Here is a 20,888-nt window from a genome sequence, read left to right on the forward strand (position 1 = left end):
TAGGTTCTGACCAGTGTTTTCAGACTCAGACTTAGTTTGCAGGCCACAGTACTATACTTTTCTTGCATCTGGTGACTGCCCCATGATGGATGAGGCTGGTCTGGAGGCTCATGAAGTCTTCTTGATGGAAGGAGTTGCTGCCTGCCCACTGGTGGGTAGAGCTGGGTCTTGGCCCTCTGGTGCGCAGGGGTGTGTCAACTGGCATGTGAAGAGGTGGCTGCGGGTTCAAGAATTTTTTAAGGGAGGCTGTCCGCTGATGGTTGGAGCTGCATCCCTCCTGTTCGGTTGTTTGGACTCAGGTGTCCCAGCACTGAATCCTACAGGCTGTAGGATAGGGCCAGATCTCTATGCCAAAGGCCCACAGTGGCTGCATTCAGCCAGAGTTCACATAGGTGAACACTCCCTGCTATGTTCACCACCAGCTTTTATGACCCCAGAGAGAGCCAAAGCCACCCCCTTAGAAGACCCTCCAACACCAGCATGTAGGTCTGGTCCAGGCTCTTGCAGAATCACTGCTTTACCCTGGGCCCCAGTGCATGTAAGACTTTGTGTGCACTTTCTAAGAATGGAGTCTCTGTTTCCCCAAGCCCTGAGGAGCTCCTAAAGTCAAACCCTGTTGGTCTTCAAAGCCAAATGCTTTGGGGGTCTCCTCCTCCCAGAGCTAGACTCCTGGGCTAGGGAGCCTCACATGGGGCTCAGAGCTCTCATTCCTGGAAAAACTTCTACAGTATAATCATCCTCATGTTTGTGGGTCACCCACCTGGGTGGCATGGGATTTGATTACATTGCAAGTGCACCAATCTGTTGTGGTTTCCTCTGTGTCTTTGAATGTGAAATATCTTTTTTTTCTGTAGATTCCAGTCTTTTTTAAATTGATAGTTGTTCAGTCCTTTGTTGTGGTTTTGGTTTACTTGTTAGAGGAGGAGAGTTCGAGGTCCTTCTACTTCATCATCTTGTCTCTCTCCTCTCCATTTCAAACTTTTGGCTATATTTATTGCATATTTTCTCTCAGTCTGTTTTCAGAGTTGTACCTTATCACTGTCAAAGTTGTATATCTTTAACTTTTTAAGACACATTTTTAAGCTACAGGGAATAAAAATGATTGAGGCAAACTTAAGGTTAGGACTTCAATGTCAAACCAACTGGATTTAATGAACTAAGATATCTAAGGTGAGAGCATCTTGCCTGTCCCCTGTGCCACAGTTCATAGAACAGTGCTATAAATATGGTATTATGCATTTCACCATGTATCACCCCCAGCATATTTTCATAGGTATAACTTACTGAGCACTTACTATGTGGGCTTCCCAGGTGGCTCAGTGGTAAAAACTCCACCTGCAATGCAGGAGACATGAGCTCGATTCCTGGGTCTGGAAGATCCCCTGGAGAAGGAAATGGCAACCTACTCTAGTATTCTTGCCTAGAAATCTCATGGACAGAGGAGCCTGGCAGGCTATAGTCCATGGGGTCGCAAAAGAGTTTGACACGACTTAGTGACTAAACAACAACTCACAATGTGCTAGGCATTATTCTAAATATTTTTCTAGACAGTATCTCATTTAATGTCCATAACAACTCCATTTGGTTGGCAGTGGTGTTTTCTATATTTCTGATGAGGAAACTGAAGTTCAGAAAGAGACAGCGTTACGTAGACTCAGTTTATTGCCAGCACCTTAGATGCCAAACCCAGGGCTGTGCACACTGATTCAGAAAATGCCAAGCAGGAAAGAAATCCACCGTGACCCTCTTACACTGAGCAGTGAAGAAGAAACATCCTTCCTCATTAGCTATCATGATCACATCCTCCATATGGTTTTAACACATAGTGCTTATTAAGCATCCCTGCTATGGGTAAGTTCTGGTCCTTTCCCTCTGTATAAAACTGAACTAATTATCTTTACACCTTTCAAGTGATAGCCTGTAGAGTCGAGGAACTAGCAACCTGTGGCTGACTGTATTGATCTCTAGAAATAAACACACACAAAATTCCAAGGGTTGAAACCTATAAGAGGTATGGGACTGAAGCCATAGAAGTCTTATAAAAAAGACATTGTAGATTTTTAAAATGCCAGTCAGCATGACTACTATGACAAATATTGCTCGAACAGTATACTTTGTGGGAGACTTTAGTGGTTTCCAAAGTGAAGCCTTTAAACAGCGATCAATTTGAAACTTTTCTCATCTTTATAACGAGTCTTCTATAAAAAGATTCCCTTCAGGGAATCCCACCACTTGAAAGAAAAAGGAGGTCCAGGAATCATCAGTTGTTCAGTCTTGTTTTACAGATCAGGAAACTGGGCTCCTCCTGAGCAGAACTGGGCCTGGAATCCAGTGTATTTTTCTTCTACCACAAGTATCTGCTTTATCCTCATAACGCCTTCAGCTGGAATCTAAAGCATTTGAATGTTGCAATTGTGACAGAAGCTGCAGATGAGAAGTCCCTAAGCTTTGGTGAAGTCTCCCTGTCACTAGTTAGCTACGTGATCCTGGGCAGTGTTTTAAGCTCTTGGAACCATAGTTTTCCCCTCTGCACAGTGCAGTTTGATGGCCATGGTGTCTGGAGTCATTTTACTACTATAACATGTGACTCTGTGATTTAATCTACTTGTGAAAGAACTTCTACTTTTCACAAAGTATAGGGCCTTCTATTTCCTCTTTAAGACTCTCTGCATTTCTAAGAAAAATGACTTTGGAACTAGAATTCCAAAGATAGACACGCTCTAAAAGATAAGATAGGCATTTTCAGATATGCAAGAACTCAATTAATTTTCCTTATTCCTAGTTTTAATAAGCAATCTGTGGCTATCCACCAGCAAATCAAGGAATTAAGATGTGGGTGTCAAGAAGTAATAAGACAAATGCTGAAGCCCAAAAGAAGACCATCCTAATGAAATAATTTTTCATCATCCTTAGGAAATCATTAATCAAAAGTAGAACAGGAAGCCAGTGGACTCTGAGAAGGATGCCTTCATGAGAAAGAACTGGAATGGATTCCAAGAATTATTAGGGAGCTAGATGATACTAGTAACAATTTTTTTTTTTTAAAGTTAGGTGTGTATGAGTGTGTTTTATCTTTCCACAGGAATAAAAATAACCAACACCAAGGGAAAAAAATTCAGAAGTCAGAGAGTACAAATATGAAGCACAATGATCCAAAAAGAAGCCAGAAAAGAAATTATTTGACCCAGATAAAGGAACATTGTCTGTCATTGGCATTGGGGTCTGGCCTTGAATGTTAGCAGAAAGGAGCGTGGTTGTCGCACATTATGACCCACTGAGGTGCACACAAACCCGCCAGGCTAACGAAACTCCACACTCCTGCTTTCAGCTATTAGAATAAAAGTTGACAACACACAGAATTTCTAATATTGATACCACATAGTGTGGCAAAGTTTACACCTGTGACAGGGAATATTGCTAACAGACGTTGAGAAGGAGAAGAAGGGACAAAAGATGGGGATGTGCTAAGATTCACACAAAACCATCACTGTGGTTTCCCCTGTGACCAGACAGGAGGAGGAAATGGGACTAAAGTGGGAAAACACAGGAGTTGGTAATGTTTTGTTAAGAAATAAAAGCTGGATAGACAGGAAAGGTGCAACCTGGCGAGTGGCAACAGGCATCTTCCCCAGCCTGTGTGAGCTGGCTACTGTTTCTTACCATCTGGGGTGGTTCTTTTTCCAGTGTTGGGTAGTTACCTCACTTGCATACCCTGGTAAGTATTTTATTAAATACTTGAGTTGGGGGGGGGGGGCTCTCTGCAGAACTCTGGGGTTATTTCTCTGTGTGGATCTCTCCTCTCTGATCCTCAGTTCTAGAAGCTCTTGCCGTCTTGGTCTCCCAAGCTCTCAGCTCTTTCTTACCAATTTAGGAAATCTGCCAGTCTCTGCCTCAATTTCTACTCCCTGATCCACTGCCAGGAAACTCTCTGAAGTCTATAAAAACGGAGAAATCATAGAGCTAATTTTATTGAATTCTTATCTCTCAGGGATTACTGTCTTTCTTGGCCTGAGGTCTAGTGTCTTAACCATTATAGTTTTATATATAGATTTTAAAAATTCAGTTAGAGTAAATCTGGTCTCTCTTAGTCCAGATGTACTGGACTAGAAATCTAAAAGTTTTTGTTTTTTTTTTTTCCTGCCTTATCAGGGATCTCTTTTAGTTTCTACCATCCCCAAAACAGGCAATGCTTCATTTGCTTCCAAATTTTGAAAATCTAATTTAACCCCCTTAAGGATAATATTCACACCAACTACACATAACAGCCAGTAACCAAAGAAAAGAAACTAATTGTAGTTCTTAATTTTTATTCTGTACATGTCCACACAATTCACAATACAGAAAAAGTGTCCCAAAAGTAACTGTAACTAGTCAATGTCTTTTTTCAGAGATTAGTTCAATCTCCCAAATTAACTCCAGTGAAAATCTCTGTAGAGCAACGCGGTGATCAAGATACTTTGTATAAATAGGAAATGACAGAAAATTAGGGAAAAATACTTTATGACTTTGTTACAAAAACTCCTTTCTCCCCCAGCCCACCCTCCCCACCCACCCTCCTTTACCTGGCAATAAACTTCCTCATCCTCCTGCCACAGATGCTACTCTGGTTTGGATTCCACCTGCCAGCTGGCAGCTTTGCAAAGGCGTGACTGTGGGATGTGGTAGGGCAGAAGCAGAAATCATGAAAGAGCCCTTTATAGTGTGACTGCAATGCTTCCTACAGACATAGCCTTCGAGAGTGGACTCCCACAGCCAAGGGTCTCTGGATGCCCAGGAATATTATCCCACTCAGAAATCAAATTAAATGAAAGGTATTCACTCTTCTGGAACTGAGATTGTCCTCTATTTCTTAATTCTTTACAGGAATGGTTTTCATCATTTTCCATCAGCTATCATCCATATAATATTCAGATTCATGGTTGCCCACTTCATCATTGGTAATTAAAAATAACCCCACAGCCCAACTTTCTAACTGAGACTAATTTGGACCCTAACTTTTCTAAGATATGTTTTGCAAAATATTCTGTTGTCCTAGAATATTTTGTCTATTAAATTTCTAAATATCACTCCCCAGGATGGCAAGAATCCCATATGTCCCAGCCCACAATCAGGATGTTAGCAAGCATCAAGCTAGGTGCCAGTTGCGTTGGGAATTATACATGCTATCCAAGCCTCAGTCCAACTAATGGGGGAGGGCGACAGGGAATGAAAAAGTTTACAGTTAATAAAACCAGAAGGTTAGGAACCATTTGGATTCATTACACAAAGTGCAATAAATATCAAAGCTAGGCTCTATCTTAAAAATTGATAAGTCTCACTAACATTTGAGAGAATTACCCATAAATTTAAAAAAATATATAAGGTAAACCAATTTAGGGCTTTCATCTATTTATTTTTACAAGAAAATTCATAATAATCTATTTCTATAATTCTTAAGAGGAAAGGTTACATGTAAACCCCAAAATAGGAAAGTCATAGTCTCAGAATTTGTAAGGATTATGAAAAACTCCCTAAATTGTCCTTTATTTTTCTCAGATTTTATCAGAGTCCTGCACAAGTCCATGGTCTAATCTCCTCTGAACATTTGGAGAAACTCCTTCAAAATCAACCCAGTCCTTTGGAAAGCTCTACTGGAAAGTTCTTCCTTCTATTACCAGAGCTGTTTTCTCCTAAATTCTAGACATAATCTAATTCTTCTAAGCAACATATGTTGACTATTTCACAACTGAGAAACTCTTTGTAGCCACTCTAAACCAGTTCAATTTTTCTCTGTATCTTCTGAATTTGCTTTTCATGAGGATCAAAGTTTGCTGAGAGTATATATTATTCATTTGTGGGTTGCCATGGCAATTTAAGGCTAGCGCCTTGTTACTGTATTACTCTTGAGAATCTTTTTTTTTTTTTTTTCCCCATTACTCTGCTTTTTCTTACCTTCCTGAGCCAGAGGCAAGGGGGGAGGGTGGGAGACAAGATGGAATGGGAGCAGTTCTCTGAGCAAGCCTCCAGATATGGGTCCACAGTTAACAACTATCTCAGGAACGACTCCCACCCCCATGCAGCCCACCTGAAATCTAGGAATTCATGGAAGTAAGAGAAGATAGGCAATTAAGGCTAGTTCACAAACAGAAACATCCCAGGAAAATTAGCCTAGGGATGGGAAGTTAAGTCCTATTTCATGACAACAGGTTACAGAAATTGCCTCCATGCCTCTTGTAACCAGAAAATACAGAGATCTTCTGCTCCCTTCTCCAAGTCCCAGTTCCAAATGCACACCCCAAACAAAAAATGGGGAGAAAGTAGGAGAGTGAACACTAGATCCTTTGTTTTCACTTTAATTCCTGAATTTGTGACTTATGCCTTAGGAGAAACATATATCTTATTTAGGAGATTTGGGAATTGGCCAGCAGTGGTGAGTGTGTGTGTGTGTGTGTGTAAGCAAAGCAAATTTTTTTTAGGGCCATGAAATATCAACTTCTAAATGATCTGGGATATATTTACAGTGTCTGGTATTTTTACAGAAATACTTTCATTGCATCTATATGGCAGGAACTTGAAAGAAGGGGGCTCTAATTGAGTTCTGCTCCAGTCTAAAATCATAGAAATTGAAACCTGGAAAACATCACAGAAGTCTTTTAGTCCAAGCAATTGCTTTAACATGATCCCTGATCCGGTTGTTCAATTTTAACTTATATGCTATAAGAAACATCAGCTGTGATAAGTTCACTGTTTTTGAGAAAACCCAATTCATTTTTCTGGATGAAATGTTTAGGGAAAACAAAATCCTTACGTGAGAAATAAAGCTGCCTCCCCTCCATATCTGTTCCTGATCTCATCTGTCCTATAGAATTTAGACCTCATAGTCCTATTTAAGCCATATTCTCCCAACATTCCTATTCCAAATCTGGCTCCCTTCCAGATCAAACACCCCTCTTTTACATATTCATCAACTGCCCATAGTGGTGCCTTGTATATATGAGATTAGGTATTGGAAGGATATCTCAGGCCCGTTTGCTCTTTCCACCTCAAATGTGGCATCTTCCCATAGGTGTGTTAGGCCTCTATGTAGTGGGTTGGCTAAAAAAGTTTGGGTTTGTCCATAACATCTCACAAACCCAAAAGAATATTTTGGCCAACCCCATATGTGATTTAGCCTTGTATACTCACCCAAAACTTTAAGCTTTGAAGTCTTGAATGGCAAGACACATCTTGGTGCAGTATTCTGAAATAATATTATTTCAGTAGTGACTTTCAAGGAGAGAAAATAATAACATTTAAAAATGCTGAGAATCACAAAGCAGAGAAGCCAAGAAGTCCCCCCTCTGTGTCATTTTGTAAAATCCATCCTGGTACCAAAACATTTGGCCTTTTCTCCCCTTGAAATATGTCCAACCTGGTAAGCCTCTGTCTGAGAGCAAAACCCCTAAATGTTTAATTTCATATTCTCCCTCAGTCCTAACCAACCCATGCTATGGAATCTTAGGTAAATATTTTTTCAAGGAGGCACCTTCTAAATGATGGAAATCTGAATGATGAATGTAAAGCAGCATTGAAAGCAATGGTGGAAAAGTATTTACTTAGAAAACATCTATTGTAGACACATTAGTCTGGAATATCTAAAGATCTTAGTTGTGCTACAGTTCTACCACTTACTACATGTATCAGTGTTAGTCAAATTCATTGCTCTGAGATTCCATTTATTTATTTAAAACACATTATATGCATTAAATCTCAGGGGTTTGCATTAAGGCTCAAAAGTGTTAAAAAAAAATGCATGAAAATGCTAAAGTAACATTCTAAAATTAACTGTTCCTAATAAATTGTACAGATTTGAGTTGTTGAAATTATTTTTATTGAAAGCTATATGCACTAGAGGATTGAGAAACAAGATATTTTCAGTTGCTCCCACCACTACAGTCTCCCGTGTCAAATGCTATTTGGCTCAAAATACTGAAACTATGGAAAAATGGGCAAAACCAGAATCATTACTTATTTTCATGGGTAAGCTCTCCCTTGTAATTACCATGCCAGGAGCAGAAGCCAGGGAACTTTCCAGGATTGCCTTTCATGGACATTCACTTGGACCTCAAACATCTTTCAGGCAGTGCTTTCTCCTCTGATTATACCAGATTACAAGTAATTCTAAGAATATCAAACCACAGCATGTTTTTATACTGAATTTGAATAGAGAGTAAAACAGATTTCAAATAGGACTTTACTTAAGGATGCCTAAGAATATTCATCAAAATCCATGATGCTTCCAGAAGTAGAGTTATATCTCTTAGTATGCTTTCTTTTCATTAGCTCTTAAATTCATCCTTAGTTTTAAGATTTTTAAATGATAACTAAATGTCATTCTCTTTAAGACTTAGACTGTCACAAAGTGATATTTTAAAAGATTAAAAGTCAAGATTTTTATAAAATATTCAAAGGGACTCCTCCCTTTCAACAAAGTCATTTTAAAAGAACATTTAAAAAAGCTCCCAGAATCTAATCCAGTCCCCTCAGACACATGTCCAAAATCACAGCATCCCTCTAGGTGGTCCACGTAGCCTCTGCTTAAATACTCCCCATTACTAAAAGTTTCTAATTCTGGGCCAGCTCCACAATTTGATGATAACTTATGCTTTACCTTTATTCAGTCAAAATCCAGCTGCAAGTTTTGCCTCTTATTCCTAGTTCTGTCCTCGAAAATAGGATAAGCATTTGGGATCTCATTTTAGTAGTGTTTCTAAGTCTCATCTTGAAGTCTTGGTTTCAGATCCTTTTTTTTTAAGAACAGTGCCAAGACTCCAAGAGAAAGGGAATGCAAACTGTAGCTTCTTTCATATTCTCATTTCATATTTCATAGAAATAAAACATGAAAAAAAAAAGGAATAAACCATGGTTAGACTTGAACCTGCAGGGCATGCTCCCCAGTACCATGGACTTCTGTACAGAACTTATCAGATTGGAATTTGTATTTTCTCCTAGACTGAGTTCTGTGAGGTCAAGAGTTCTCCCTTTTGCAGTCATTCTTATATCCTTGGTATGTGCCTGCATCAGAGTGAACATATTTTCAAATGAATGATTAAATATATGATTGTATAATTGATTTTTGAACAGACGACTGTGTGCAAAATGACTGAATATATGTATAAACAGATTCTGGAATGTCCACCATGAGGATACCATCCAATATTCAAATCTCTACTTTAAAACATAATGCTTCAAGAGCCTACGAATTATTTTTTATGCCTTTTTTTTAGTGGGGGGCGGGTTGGGGGGACAAGTTCAGTAACTGTCGGTGTCCTGGGCAAACAAGTTGTCGTAAGCACTATTCCTTTCTTAGTTCCTATTTTTAGGTTTCTCTTTAAACTGTGGGGTTGTTGTTTGTTGTTTAGTCGCTAAGTCATCTCTGACTCTTTGCGACTCCATGGACTGTAGCCCACCAGGCTTCTCTGCCCATGGGATTTCCCAGGCAAGAATACTGGAGTGGGTTGCCATTTTCTTCTCCAGGGGATCTTTCCTACCCAGGGATTGAACGTGCGTCTCCTGCATTGGCAGATGGATTCTTTACCACTAAGCCACCAGGGAAGCCCATGAAATTTCTCATTCAACTGTGGGGAGAGAGCCTAAATCCATAGACGGCCAGTAGGGGTAAAACATGCACAGAATCCAGTCACCCAGGTGACTTCCTGGGGGCACATGGTTTATATCACTGGGTGTGGAAGAAGCTTCTCATCATGTGACTAGGAGAGAAATTTGCTCAATCTATCTGGGAAATTACTTCTCAGAATAAGACCTCTTGTAACTGTGCAAGATGATCAAGGTCAGTGGGAGTCTATTTGTCCTTTAGGCAAAATGGATACTTGTGCCAGAGGGTAATTTTATTTTGATCCAGTTTGAACATAATATCTGGGGGAGACTTGGGCATCTGTATGATGGAATTATTGAAGGTAGTGGCAGAAAGTCCAGGAGTGGGACTACTGCTATGGTCAGACAATTGGAGGGACCAGAGATGGGATCATAACCAGGAAACAGAAATGGGTTGGTGCCAAAGTCAGTGTGAGGGGCCAGGCAGAGGGAAAAAAAAAGGACTTAATCAGCTGAAAATGGCATTTAGAGAATTGGAAACGAGATATTCAGAGATGGTTCTACTAAGATCTGGGCAGAAGCAATTTTATACTAAATAAATGTTAAAGATCAGAAAATTCTCTAATGGATATTATACTTTTCCCCCTAAAATAAAAATAATCCATTTAAGTAATTAGTTTCATTGGATGGTTATGATGAGCCAGTTTAACAACAATCTACTTTATTTTTAAGTAGCATAATTGAATATAATATGCTGTTTTCAGTGATTTCATTAGCTACTCTTACTGGAAGAAAGCCAAGTTACTCAGACCCTACCCATATCCAAGTTATGACACTTTTTTGGCAGGAGCTTGCCAGAATTAAAGATCATTAGGCAGCGTACTGACTGTCAGTCCTGTAAACTCGGCCTTGTAAAGGTGTTTAAGTGTCACAGGGAAACTCTCCACTCAAGATCCACAAATAGCATAAAGTCTCGAGGCTCAGGTAGGTTGCATGCTTTGTGGAAGGTAAGAAAAACAATTATAAGACCTCTTGGTCACAGATTTTTTTTTTTTTTTGGTCACAGATTTTATGACACAGCCAAGAGCAAATGTCATGTGCATTAGAAGTGCTGCAGTAACAGAACTGCGCTTAGTAACAGGAAAAATAACAAAGAATAAAAGGAAAATTTTCTATTACCTTATCTTTGCCCATTGGAGTTAACTACATAGGCACAGATGCCTAGCATGCTTCTAAAATGTTTTTTTTAAACTTATGCAATATATGTGTGTATAGGATATATACACATATATGTCTACAAATAAATACATCTCTTTGTGTGCATTGAGGCTTGTATATGCAGAGTATTTCTGACATATGTACAAGCAACAATGTTTATCCGTGTTTCTGCTGTTTATCTCTAGGGGCAGAACAGAGGACTCTATACCAGCAGAGAGCAACACCTTGACATTGCATGTGATACTCATCTGTGGTATTAGAACTTCTTATAAAAAGCACATTCAACTTTTATAATTTAAAAAACCTAAACATTTAAAATAAAATTGACATGTAAAAAAAAAAACTGCTGCCCCACATTTTTTAAGACATGAATATTATAAGGTGTCCAGTCAATAAATGCTGGAAATCCTTCAGGCAAAGAAACTGTTACTAGGTCTAAATGGAAACTGCCTACTTGTTGAGGATTTCTCCATGTAAACGGACCTGCCTACACACTCAGGCCAGCTGGAACAGAAGGATGGAACAACGGGGCACATGGGAGGCTTTCCAGCACTTGTTGCTAGTTTCAAGGCTGTGTACTTGCCGGTTAAATTCTCCATTTCAGACACTGCATTCGTTTTAGGTTATAACCTCTGTGTGTGTGCTCAGTCGTGTTTGACTCTGCGACCCCATGGACTAGAACCTCTATAGAGGTAACTGAAACTCTCAAAGTGAAATTCCCGGCCGTGGTGTTTATTTTCTTCTTAGCTTCTGTTCTTTATCAAGTCCTTGAATGTGATAAGCACAGCACAACTGGGTCCTTTTTCATTAAATGCATCATACCAGAATATAAGGCTACCAAAGAAGGACTAGCTTCAAGGTTATATAATGTTGGCTTTTAATAACTCTCCATTTCTCACGCCTCTATCTGCCCAATCTAAAAATGGAATCCCAGAGCAGACAGTAGCACAACGCGAAGGGCTCTCCTGAGCCAAACACAGAGGAACGGCAGCTGAGCCCGCTCCAGTTGGCAGTTCTGTCTCAGCAGGTTTTGTAGGAAATTGTATTTCCATAGGTATACAGTGTTATGTCTTTTAAAGTTACGTGGATTATCAGACCAGCGCCAGACTATTTGCTCCCATGCTTCCTGATGGCCCAGGAGAGGGGCTGCTACCTACCTAAGCTACGCTGTAGACTCCTAGAGCACATGCCCTTCTCTCTTTTCTAAAGCCCAGGACTGTCACGTGCAGTGGCCAATTTTTTAAAAAGCTACAGGAGGTAGATTTAATGTTTAAGCCATTAAACAGGTCACTATTCTGACCATTTCTGATGCTTTTTTTTGTTTTTTCTCAAAACCTAAGTTCTTAGGGTGTTTGCTTTTTCAGAGAGATATTTGCCTTTGTCCTATGTCATTCCCCCATCAATAATGTAGGACATTAATGTCTTTCTTTTTTTAGTTTGGAACAATTTCCAAATGCATCAGGACCCCTACAGTAGTCATGACCTCATCTATTTCCATGCTGAAGATTTACGTGTGACTTCAGCTGGAGCTATTTGAATTGGCCCACGGCCACCTGTACCCTCAATTTTCTCTGGGCTGTTTGGACGCATCACAGAGAAATATGAGACGGTGGTTGGTGAGAGCAGAGTCCTTCATCCCAGCGATCGCTGTGTGGCCAAATGCTTGGCTCAATACAGGGCATGGAAGGCACCATTCAAAGCCAGATTCCAGTCTGTAGCAAGGATTATATTTCTGTCATCACAACATCTCCTTGACAGTCTCACCACCTGAAAAGTTCCCAGCAGAAGCCCAGTGATTAAATTCTCCTGGAGCATGTTTCTTTCCAGCTTCTGGAAACAATCTACTGCAGTCCCTTTTGCCCTTGCCAGAAAACCCAAAAGATCGCTCTGTTTCTAAGACTGATGTATGAAAACAGATCCCTCTTTCCACAGCTGAAAATGATGCCAACAGTTTGATTTGGAAACAACTAAGGGCAGATGTGGTCCCCATCCACTGAGAGACTATTCCCACCTAATACAGTATATCACCTCTGTACTTTCAAAATGACATGTGACCAAAAGTGGTTCAGATAAGCGAGGCGGCACCACTGGACTTTAACTTAAATGCAGAGAGACAATCATTTACGCTCACATGCAGAAACACAAGGGAAACACTTGGCTTATATCTAAGAGCAAAATGGAAGAAAGCTCAGAAGACACTGGTTTAGTTTAAAGCAAAAAGGGTCACCCACTTTCACTTCTGCCTTATTCCCAAGTCAAGCAGATGTTTTCTCTGCAAGTGAGGAGACTTTTTCTCCTGATTCTTTAGTTATCGCAGGTCCCTAACAGAGGTACCTGTAAGTACCAACTGGTCGGTGGCAGAATGAAAAGCTGTAATTCTACTGCCAGCGAGATGTTTCCAGTTAGACTCCCAACAGGAGTCAGCACGAAGATCGTTCTGGCAGGGGAAATAGAGAAAAGGATATATTCGACTGCCCTGTACGTCAAAGGTGGGGCTACAGTGCTATCTGGTATGACCTTGGAATCTGGCAATAGTAGGTGAGGCATCCATCCGAATGATCCAGGCATCTTGAAAGTCCGGCAGTGGAGTCGGTAAAACAAGGCTCTGTCCTTGGGACAAGGCTCCCGCAGGGAAATGAAAACCAAGACCTTAGAAGGAAAACCTAACGCGGGCCCCCTCTCAGCACTGTGCCCGAGCCTGTGAGCCTCTGTGCAGCACTCCGGTGACTGTTTTCTTCTTAAGTGAGTTATTTTGACATATGTTGCTACTTTTGCTTTTGCTGTTTAATTTCAAGTCGATTAGCCTGCTTTCTACTATCAGTCAAAAAGCCTAAAAGTAAACGCTGTCGTAGCGCTCCATTTCCTGTAACCACAGTTCCCACACACGGTTTTCTGCTCTGCAATCTCAACAGCACTTAAAATGGAGTGGTTCTGCAAACCCACTATGGGCCTTGGTGAGCATCCACTGCCCGTCTCTACTGCAGCAAAAGGCAAAGATGGCTACACGTAGGCAGTACGGAGCTGGGCCAACAGCCCAAGCTGGACCAGTCCTCCACGGCTCTTGGCAACAGTGCCGCCACCTGGGCTGACCCCTGGGTCCCCCCTCCGAGGTACCACTCAACCCAGGCAACTCCCATGCCACCTTGCCGCACCTCAGAGATACCGCACCCAAGTGGACGCTATCTGTGTGGCACTCCCAGCTCCTACATCATGAAAAAGGGTTAGGGAGGGAGAGGAGACATGCAAACAGGTCACTAAGTAGTCTCAGTATATTTAGTCTTGGAAGTGGAAGCGATTTTACAGTTATATTTCTGCAGGACATCCAGAGGGTTTGAAAAGACCTTCAGAGTCTCGTGGTCTTCAAAGACTGAATGTAAAGAGAACAGATCATATATTATTTTTTTTTAAATCGATGGGTTGTTACAGTAGAATTGTGCGGTACAGGGGAAAAGTGAATGCATAGGGGGGCGAGGGAGCAGTGCCATTTATATGAACATCCTTGGATCTTTAAAATAAATTATACAGGTGAACACAGAAGTTCATGCTACTTGCTGGAAGCAATAAGGATCGAATTTTGTGGAACGCGCAGTCCACAAATCTCCAGGTATCCTGCCTCGTCCTCAGTGGGCTATCATGTTCTGTGGTACATCTTGGTAGCCCTTAAAACTGGTGGCATGGTCTCAGATAGATTCTTGCAGGAGAGACAGATTTATGGATTCCATCAGCTTCTTCCAGGGGAGCCGCCCGATCGCCAGGAGGGCACAGGTGAGATGCTTGTTGAGATTCTCTCAGCCTGTCTACCAGGGTCAAACAGCAGTTTCCAGGTCCTCATGGCCAATGATCTTATAATTCTGGCGGCTTTCCAGGTAGGCAGCCAAGTCTGGGTCTCCGGCCTGCTGGGCTCTGTCTTGAGGTGTCTTACCCTGTAGGTAACAGTGAAGAGGCGAGAGACACAAACACTTGGGAAAACATTAAAAAAAAAAAAAATTCATAGAAACAGAGCTGCTCAAAGATAACTCTCTGAAACTGATCTTTCCATGTTTTCTGTTTGCATTGATGAGATGCTTTCTAAATCTATTACTGCATCAAACGTGTGAGATATGCAAGTTCAAGAGAGACGATCACTTTTCAGAGGTGGGGCTTCCATCAAAGGAAAGGGAGGTTCATAGAGTAACTAGGTACACAGCGGCAAATCATGTAGCACAGGAAGGATGAGAACCCAGATTCTCTTCAGAGGGGGATAGAAATCACTGAACAGAAAGGAGGGGAAGAAAAAAAAAAAGAAAGTAGGGAAACCGGCATTCTGACTTCTAGAATGACTTCTAGACTTCCTTGGAAGTCTTTCTGTGATACTAAATCCTGGGAAATAACAAGCAGAAACAAAGAAGGAGGGATGATCAGAAACAATTTAAAGGGGTTTCTTTGGTGGTTTCAAAGTCTTCAGCTTGGTTCTCCCTAATTTAGAACTATCTTATCTCCCTAAAAAGTAAGTTAATTTCTGATAGTAAAAGTGATGGGTGTTGAGTAAAGAAATCTTGGGAAAGTAGAAAAGCATAAGTAAGCAAAAATCACCAGTAATTCCACTATACTAAGATAACTGCTGTTAACCTTCCCATAAAGTAGCTGTTTTCTTATTTCTGTAGCTCTACACACAATTATTTTTATGAAAACTAAACCATACTTTGTTTATATACTTAGGCAATGTGCTTTTGCACTTAATAACATATAAAACCTCTATGTCATGAAATGTTCTTCTGCATCATTGTAAATGACTCTATGATTTTTTTCAGTCTGTTATAATGTTGGGTTTTCCTGGTGGCTCAGCAGTAAAGAAGCTGGCTGCTAATTCAGGAGGTGCAGGTTTGATCCCTGGGTTGAGAAGATCCCCTGGAGGAGGAAATGGCAACCCACTCCAGTATTCTTGCCTGGGAAAACCCATGGGCAGAGAAGTCTGATGGGCCACAGTCCACGGAGTCACAAAAGAGTCAGATACAACTCAGCGACTTAACAACAACAAATTATAATGTTATATGTATATTTATTGATTTAGGTCATACCTGCATGGTCTAGTGATTTTCCCTACTTTCTTCCATTTAAGTCTGAGTTTGGCAATAAGGAGTTCAGGATCGGAGCCACAGTCAGCTCCCGGTCTTGTTTTTGCTGACTGTATAGAGCTTGGGCTCCAAAATCACTGCAGATGGTGACTGCAGCCATGAAATTAAAAGACGCTTGCTCCTTGGAAGAAAAGTTATGACCAAAGTTATGGCAAAGTTATGGCAAAGACATTACTTTGCCAACAAAGGTCCATCTAGTCAAAGCTATGGTTCTTCCAGTAGTCATGTACGGATGTGAGAGTTAGGTTATAAAGAAAGGTGAACGCCGAAGAATTGATGCTTTTGAACTGTGGTGTTGGAGAAGACTCTTGAGCGTCCCTTGGACTACAAGGAGATCCAACCAGCCCATCCTAAAGGAAATCAGTCCTGAATATTCATTGGAAGGACTGATGCTGAAGCTGAAACTCTAATACTTTGGCCATCTGATGCGAAGAACTGACTCATTTGAAAAGACCCTGATGCTTGGAAAGATTGAAGGTGGGAGGAGAAGGGGACAACAGAGGATGAGATGGTTGGATGGCATCACTGACTCAATAGACATGAATCTGAGTAAACTCCAGGAGTTGGTGATGGACAGGGAGGTCTGGTGTGCTGCAGTCCATGGGGTTGCAAAGAATCGGACATGACTGAGTGACTGAACTGATGTATATTTATACACGTAATATTTCTGAAATGAGGCCAATAAACATAAGTCAACAGTTAAAGGAGGAATGGTCTCCATTCTTTTGAATGTTTATGAACATAATTAACTGTCCTTGACACTTTCTAATTTTTGTTCAGTCGTATCTACTTAAAAATGATATTGTTTTAAAAAATTTTGTTGGAGTATAGTTGATTTACAGTGTTGTGTTAATTTCTGCTGTATAGCAAAGTGAATTAGTTATATATACTCTTTAGATCCTGTTCCCATAGAGGTCTCACAGAGTACTGAGCAGAGTTCTTGTGCTATATAGTAGGTCCTTATTAGTTATAATTATCTATTTATATAGAATGGTGTGTATATGTCTTCCCCAATCTTCCAGTTTACCCTTTTCCTCCTCCCTTTCCCCCTTGGGAGCCATAAGTTTGTCTTCTACATCAGTGACTCTATTTCTGTTTTGTAAATAGATTTATTTGTATCATGTTTTTAGATTCCACATAAGTGATACCATATGATATTTGTCTTTCTGTGTGTGACTGACTTCACTCCCTATGACAGTCTCTAGGTTTATCCATGTCACTGCAAATGGTATTATTTTGTTCTTTTATATAGCTGAGTAATATTCCATTGTGTATATGTACAAAATGATATTAAGTTCTAAGGAAAGAATAGAGGCATGATCACTGTACCATACAAATAGTTCCATGTATAAAAATGCACACAAGTATTACAGAAACTATCAAACACTTCTCAGCCTCATCTTTTGCAATGGATGGTATCAACTTCAATTAAGTCTGATCCTAGTAGCCTACAAGGGCATGTGGAATAGAAGATAAAAGGGATGGAACAATGGCTCTAGACATTCTAAAATTTTTACTATTTAGTTAGGATTTAATATTTAGCCATAGCTTCAAGTTCCTATAATTTTATTCAACTTGGTTACAATGCTTGTAGCTTATCTTTTTTTCTTTCAGAATATAGATGATTTACAATACTGTGTCAGTTTCAGGTATATAGCAAAGTGATTCAGTTTATACACTTACACACACATATATCCCAATTCTTTTTCAGATTCTTTTTGCATATAGGTTCTTACAGAATATTGAGTAGAGTTCCCTGTGCTATACAGTAGGTCCTTGTTGATTATTTTATTTATTTTATATGTAGTAGTATGTATATAAAATAGATAATCTCCCAATTTTTCCAAAACTTTCACCCAAACTCCTAATTCCCCACCCCCACCTTTCCCCTTTGGTAACCATAAATTTGTTTTCAAGGTTTGTGAGTCTTTTCTAATTTGTAAATAAGTTTCTTTGTATCATTTTTTAAAGAGATTATCTTGTCATCAACATTAAATAGGTTGAGATTCCCAGTTTCCAATAGAGGTGAAGTGAGTGGGGTCTTTGAGTTGATTTTTAAGGAGCCCTTCTCTATCAAGAGAAATTCTCAAAATATTGCTTTTCTCCAAAAATTTCCAGGAGAAGATCCAGTCATAATTATGATATTCAGCTTTCACCAAGCATAAAATTAGGGAACGGAAAAAATTAGAGGATCCCTGAAAAGGATGAAGTATAGCTCTATTATTTCAAACAGTAAGTTCTCTAAAACAAAATGTTGGGTGCAAACGTAGGTTATATGTGTATATGTTGGGTTATATATATATATGTTATAATGTAGTATGTTTGTATGTAGTATGTAGCATGTAGTATCATTTGACTTTACCTACTTGCAGGAAATGAGAAAAATGGACATACCCACATGTGAGGAGAAATCATTAACATTTTAATGGTATTTAGGTCTAGATTGTGGGATTTCTAGCAATTTTTACTTAAAAAACTTTTTTTTTGCATTGCTAGAGTTTTCTGTGAGGCTGTACTATATTTATAATAAAAATAATAAAACTTTGCATTTTGAAAAGAGGACATACCTACATAACACTAAATAGAAATATCAAGGAACATTGAGCCCCTTTATTTGATTCAGAAACTTAGATTAAAAAAAACCCATCTGCTCTGGGCCCAGGTCTCCTGCCCAGTCTTTCCTTGGTCCCTCTATTTCATCTTCTCCTCCCTTCTATCACCTGAGTTGAGACCAGTCTCTGGTGAACAGGCAAGGGCTCTGCTGTGTGTGAGTGGCCCCAGCAAGGAAGGCCAAGCCCACCTCAAATCTTGGCCTCTGCTGATCTTGCTTCCATGGGTTATGTCTCTTAAGGTTACACATCAAAGCACTTGAGTGCAAATATCATCTGAGAAGAATATCACAGTGAGTAATTATCTGCCATTTGGAATCTTACACCCAATTAGCTAACCAGACAGGTAATAGATCAGCTAGAAATAAGAATCCGGCTTAATGAATTCAATAGTCTAGAATTATCAGAATTAAGGCAGCCAGGGACCTCAGAGAGCAAGGATCTGGTGGGTCACAAGGGAAATGAAGAATCAAGCACTGAAACTGGTTCAGAAAGGACAGAAAGGTCCATATCAGAGAGAAAGCTATGTCATAATGTACTGCTGCTGGAGGAAACTCCAGAGTGAAAATCACACACAGCTTCCATTAGATTTATTTAATTGATGAGCAATTCTGAAATCATTAGTAGGCTTCTAAGTTACCTGTTTCTTGTCTACATTCAGTGATGCCAAACTTAGGTTACTTGGCACATACTTAACGAAGTCCTCAATTACATATTAAAATTCTTCTCTGTAACCTGCTACAGTTAAGTAGCTTGCCCTTTTTTAGAGGGTGCTTTAAAACTCAGAGCCAACCAGGACCATGACCTCAGATCATCATAGCAAATTCCTCTATGGGGTTGATCTCTATTAACTCTTCCCTCTGCCCCTCTACCCGCCTTGAGTCCTGAGGTCAGAGCATTCAGAGGTCTATGAAGCCCCTTGGACTTGCACACACCCTCCCTTTGTGCTTATACATTTAAACTGCAGTTTCTCTAAATGAAACACTTTATTTTGTCCTCCTTTTTCCAAAGCCCCAGGCACTTCCATAAGTACAGAAAGGATGCCTTTGCTCCAAGGCAATGGAGCCACAGATCCTGCCCTGGGGGAGGATTCCTGCACTCACTCATCAAGTTACCTTGGAGTCCGTCTTTCTCAGAGATGCTCCTGCGTCCACCAGAAGCTGGCACACGGCCCGGTTCCGCTGGCAGGCTGCCTTGTGCAGCGCGGTCTCACCCCTAAATCAAAGATGAAATGGGTAAAGGGCTGCAGGCGGGAGTGGGGGCGGGGGGAAGGGGGCAGGGAGGGAAGTGAGGGTTGCATCTTACCCCTACTGCTGACCTTCTGTGCCCCCTGGCCACTTTCCCACCTATGTTGCAGGGCATGGATAGGGGAGGTGGCTGATGGGGCTCCTGAAAGTACCTTGAGTTGGTCATCATCTCACCATGACATCTGACTCCAGCCTCTTTTTTCAAACAGAGCTGTCTGGTTAGGTAGGCTGAGTGATTTTGTCTTAAATGACTACTGTCGGATGTAAGTAATCTGCAGTGGCACTCTGAAGTAGACTGATGTGTGTAGGTGTGTCTGAACAGTGTTCAGCCACTCCGTGTAGACGTTCCGGCTATGTCCCGCAGACATGAGCACAGAGCCGGAAGGACGTGAGATGAAGCACACACAGGAGAAGCACGGAGCACCACCTCTCGGTAGACCACCCTGCCCTGGGAAGACCATCTCCTGGGACCTGACTTCAAAGACCCAGGAGACACCCACTCTGCCCGACCTGCTGATGCCTTGTGAGCGGAAGGGGAGGGGCAGCCCCAGAGGATATCTGGGGGGGGACAGTAAGAACTCTGAGAGAGTTCAGAGTCACCTCTGGTTAGCGGCAGGCCTGAGGTCAGCCCACTCAGGATGGGGAATAGCCAAGGCAAAGTGACTATTTCTCCAACCCCCCCAGACAGCAGAGGGAGGAGGATATTCCCACCCTGAGTCTGAAACCGAAAAGACACTTAATGCCAAGCTAGGATGAATGACAACCTTGCCGACGGGATGTGTGGTACGTGAACAAGCCCCCGTAAGACAGCAGAGGGAGGAGGATATTCCCACCCTGAGTCTGAAACCGAAAAGACACTTAATGCCAAGCTAGGATGAATGACAACCTTGCTGACGGGATGTGTGGTACGTGAACAAGCCCCCGTAGCAACTGATGGTTTCTTCCTTGTCAGTGACTCATGGCTAAACCCCTCCTACTTTTCCTCCTTCTGCTCTCCTTAGCCCTTCTCCACTCCACCGACTCAACGGACATGAGTTTGAGCAAACTCGGGGAGGCAGTGAAGGACAGGGAAGCCTGGTGTGCTACAGTCCATGCGGTCGCAAAGAGTCAGACATGACTGAGTGACT

The 20,888-nt window shown here is 41.0% G+C and overlaps 1 protein-coding gene across 11 annotated transcripts in view; it reads right to left on the minus strand.

Moving 5' to 3' along the window:
• Nucleotides 1-4,290: 4,290 nt before the first annotated feature.
• Nucleotides 4,291-20,888, minus strand: part of DGKI (diacylglycerol kinase iota) — a 489,355-nt gene continuing 472,757 nt past the window's right edge. For 10 of the 11 annotated variants that reach the window (XM_043871570.1, XM_043871568.1, XM_043871572.1 and 7 more), the window contains 2 exons: nt 19,630-19,729; nt 4,291-14,714 (listed from right to left, as the gene is read on the minus strand). In XM_043871570.1, coding sequence (XP_043727505.1) covers nt 14,598-14,714; nt 19,630-19,729 — 217 coding nt within the window. In that variant the 3' untranslated portion in view covers nt 4,291-14,597. The remainder of the gene's footprint in view (nt 14,715-19,629; nt 19,730-20,888) is intronic. The other variant, XM_043871574.1, reaches the window with a different exon arrangement.

The sequence above is a fragment of the Cervus elaphus genome, chromosome 18, assembly GCF_910594005.1.
Source record: "Cervus elaphus chromosome 18, mCerEla1.1, whole genome shotgun sequence".
Taxonomy (NCBI): domain Eukaryota; kingdom Metazoa; phylum Chordata; class Mammalia; order Artiodactyla; family Cervidae; genus Cervus; species Cervus elaphus.